Below are 3,567 nucleotides of genomic sequence, written 5' to 3'. Positions count from 1 at the left end.
AAAAAAAACCACCCCCCCCCCCCCCCCCATTTAAAAGAAACTTAACAGCATGGCTGGAAGAACAGTTAGAAGTAGGTGAGGAATGACAAGACTAACCAAGCAAATATGGCCAGCTCCAATTACAAACTAAAGCATCGTCCTACTCAGAACTGAAAGACGCAAGAACAGGGATGCAGGTTGGAGACTGCAGAAGAGATACAAATAGACCCTTTTCCCCTGCTCTGCCAGAAGGAAAAAAACCCACCAAACAAACCACAAAAACCCAACAGCTGGCAGCCAGTCCATAAAACTAAAAGCTTAATATATTTTTTGCAATATGCTTGCAAATAATGACAGATCTTGTTGAAGTGTTATGCTACAAGAAAGCCTCACAAAGCAGTTCTACAATATCCAGATCAAGAAGGGAAGAAAAAAATTAAAGGGGGGGGGGGAAATAAGGAAAGGAGTGGAAGATGAAAGAGAAGGACTACTGGGGCTTAAGGTTTCAATCAGAGCTAGATAAGAAACCATCTTTCCATCCTATATTTTCCAATAATTTCGAGTTTTCCTGTCCCAAATAAGGATAAGCTTAAAAACCTTAGATTTGTGAGCCTGAAGATATTTGGTCTTTTTATCCTAAATTAAGAACTCGGAGAGAATCCTGTATTGAAGGTATGTTGAAATGGAATATTTCATTGACTTTTTAACTCTTCCAAAAGTGTTATAAACTGGTTTGTCTTATTCCACTTCAAGTAGTTACCCTTTTCCAAAGGAAGTTTCCTTGAAAAGTTTCTGAGCAGCTCTAGTTTCAATTCCTTACCCTAAAATTCAGTAGGCTACATGATTTACAAAGGATTCTGTGGGTTACTAAACTCACCCAAATCATTCTTTATTAAGATATGTAAAAACAATAAATAGTTGTTTAGAGGAGCTGTGTTTCACAACAAATGTTGGAAACATACCTGTACACAAGTTAGTGACCACGATCCATTTGGGAAATGCCAAGAGAATTACAACAGTACCAGTTATCTTCAAAATGAAATGCAGAATTCCGCTTCTACCAGCCTGATGATATAACCACCCTTTCATCCCATAAAGGGTAACAGCTTCCTAATTAAAAGCCTGGGCCTTATGTTCAACAGAAACCAACTAATGAATTGAACATGAACACGCCATAAGTGCGATGTGACAGTGCTACTTTATACATGGAGCAAAACAGAGCCTAACCGTTTAATGTGAATGTCACGTGGTACTTGCAAGAGGCTATAAATCCAGCGCAGCACATTAGAGTTAGTTATACCATTGCTACATACCATCTTGCTTTCTTTCTAGATATCACACAAGCCTGCTATGCTACTGTTGAAATGGCATACATATTCTCATTAGTGGCCCATGGCAATTTATATCAGAGAATAGCTTGTGTCACACCACAGACTGAAGAGCTGCTGCTGTGCAGCCAAATGTTAGCTTCATCATTTTACAGATCCACAACAATCTGGATACTTTGTTACAACAAAGGATCTTCTTTAAATGGGAAGAGGTACCCATTTTTATCTATAAAACAGAGAGTTGCAGAACTTAATTCTCCTCAGTGCCATGAGGCTTTACCAGAAATTATATTTTAATTTACACTCTGGGACTGTAGCTGTGTTCCCATATGCCAATTGTTTCACAGATCGCGCCAACATAGACCGAATCCAATATACACCGTAAAGCTATACCTAGTTCTGGAACTTAAGAAGAGAGTTATTGTAGGCCTCCTTGCTAAACATGTTTCAAGTTTTTCTTTCCATTGTCATTTCGGGGAAGATGGTAAATATCGTAGTTCGCATTAAGAATTTTAGTAGAAAGTTATTCACAAAAAAAACCCCAAAACAAAAAACACCACTTTAGGGAAGATGGAATTGTGGTGAAGATAAATAGCCCCCTTGTCAGAAGTGAGAAATTAGTTTAATATATTGCATAAAGAGACAGAAGGGAAGACTAGATCCTCTCATTAAATGTTTACCATTTGAGCCCTACTTAATATGTTGACTGATAACTAGTATACACAGTTGCAACGAGCAGAGGCCATTCCAAACAATGATGCCCATCTGTTATGGTAGCGCTTCAGTCTTCAAACTTCCAGCTGCCACTTCTGGTTAGCTGTACCACATTATGCATAGCCCTACATACTGAATGAATAGGGGCTGTATTCCCCAAATCATGACTTTTGCAGCTTAAATATCACCCTTTGCGCACACTAATTGGCTCAAGCCCTAACAACGAAGGCTCTGTATGAGGTCTATGTATTGTATTTCTCTGTGCCTCAGTCAAATTTATTCTGCATCCATTTCCAAAGGTGCCCAAGTTCACAAAGACAGTTAAAAACTCTCACATATCTTATACTACATATAAAAAGTGCGGGGCAGCAACTGACAGAACCCCAAGTTTGTGGAACAAAAACAAGTGGAAGCCGAGTTTGCAACAAACACACAACGTAGAGTGTCTGGGGTTTTAATCTCAAAATTAAGATACCTTAATAGTCACAGAGGAGTTTCAGAAAGCTGACTATGCCTGTTATGTGACATCTCCTCCCTCCTAACATTTGCCTATTGGCCCCATCTCAGAGCCTCAAGTGCTCCAATAGAAACTACTCTACACCACCCCACCTAGAGAAACTCTAGATGCAGCACTTCCCCCCCTGCATTATACATGCATTGGTGTACAGCACGTGGATTTCCAAATTTTAACTCTGCACCTTTTAATTTCTGGCATTTTGACAACAGTGCTTGCTAAGGCGAGAACAAATGGGGGCAGGGATGATGAAAGCATACCCTTCCCCCCATAAATTCACATCTGAAAAGGGCGATTCCAGTCAGATCCACGCTAAGCGACAGTTACGTGCGACATCTGTCTTCGAGTCTCCAATCCCGCCATGCACATTTGTACAGAGATGAAGGACCTTTGTGCACCCGTGCAGAGCTCAATGCAAGATCAGACCTTTAGACATTAAAAAAAAAAAAAAGCGTACAAACCCAGGACGTCTGGTAACCCTACTTTGGTTTGACCAACACGGGTCTCATCTATTCCGTGGCGGCAAAGGATCTAAGAAAACAGCGTGTAAAATTATAAGGAGTTTTCCCCATTTCGTGTGTATTTTTGTAAGTGGCCCGGGTGGGAGTGGGACCAGTCGGCGCTGCCATGGGCATCACCTTGCCGAAACAAGGAAAAACATCACAGCGGCCTTACTCCCCCCAAATCCCGAGCCGGGTCGGTTACCTGGTTGCCGCACTGCTTTTTCTTGCCCGTTTCCACTTTGGCCATTTCATCATCGGGATCCTGCAAGAACTAGAGGAGAAAGGAAGGGGGGAAAGAAGACAAGCGCGTGCTAAGGGGCGAGGGGCACCGCACCTGGCCAAGCAGGGCCCCAGGAGCCAGGAGCCCCGCTTCACCTGCCCCAGCCTGCACTCACCGTGCCCACGTCGGCTTTCCTCTTCCGGGCTCGCATGGCAGCGTCGGCAGCAGCCTGGGCCTTGGCGGGGACCTTCTCCCCCGAGCCGGCACTGCCGAGAGAGGCGGGGGGGGGGCAGGGGGCGCGGGGGGGGG

The 3,567-nt window shown here is 43.3% G+C and overlaps 1 protein-coding gene across 1 annotated transcript in view; it reads right to left on the bottom strand.

The window, feature by feature from the left end:
• CCNE1 (cyclin E1) overlaps positions 1-3,559 on the bottom strand; it is a gene marked incomplete at its 5' end in the record, with an annotated part of 13,947 nt that extends 10,388 nt beyond the window's left edge. Inside the window, 2 exon segments of the mRNA XM_006016619.3 lie at positions 3,241-3,309; positions 3,434-3,559. Coding sequence (XP_006016681.2) covers positions 3,241-3,309; positions 3,434-3,559 — 195 coding nt within the window.
• Between the last annotated feature and the right edge of the window lie 8 nt (positions 3,560-3,567).

This window comes from Alligator sinensis, unplaced genomic scaffold, assembly GCF_000455745.1.
Source record: "Alligator sinensis unplaced genomic scaffold, ASM45574v1 scaffold170_1, whole genome shotgun sequence".
NCBI classification, from domain to species: domain Eukaryota; kingdom Metazoa; phylum Chordata; order Crocodylia; family Alligatoridae; genus Alligator; species Alligator sinensis.
Note: the sequence above shows the minus strand (reverse complement) of the source record. Positions and strands in the feature narration are given on the sequence as shown.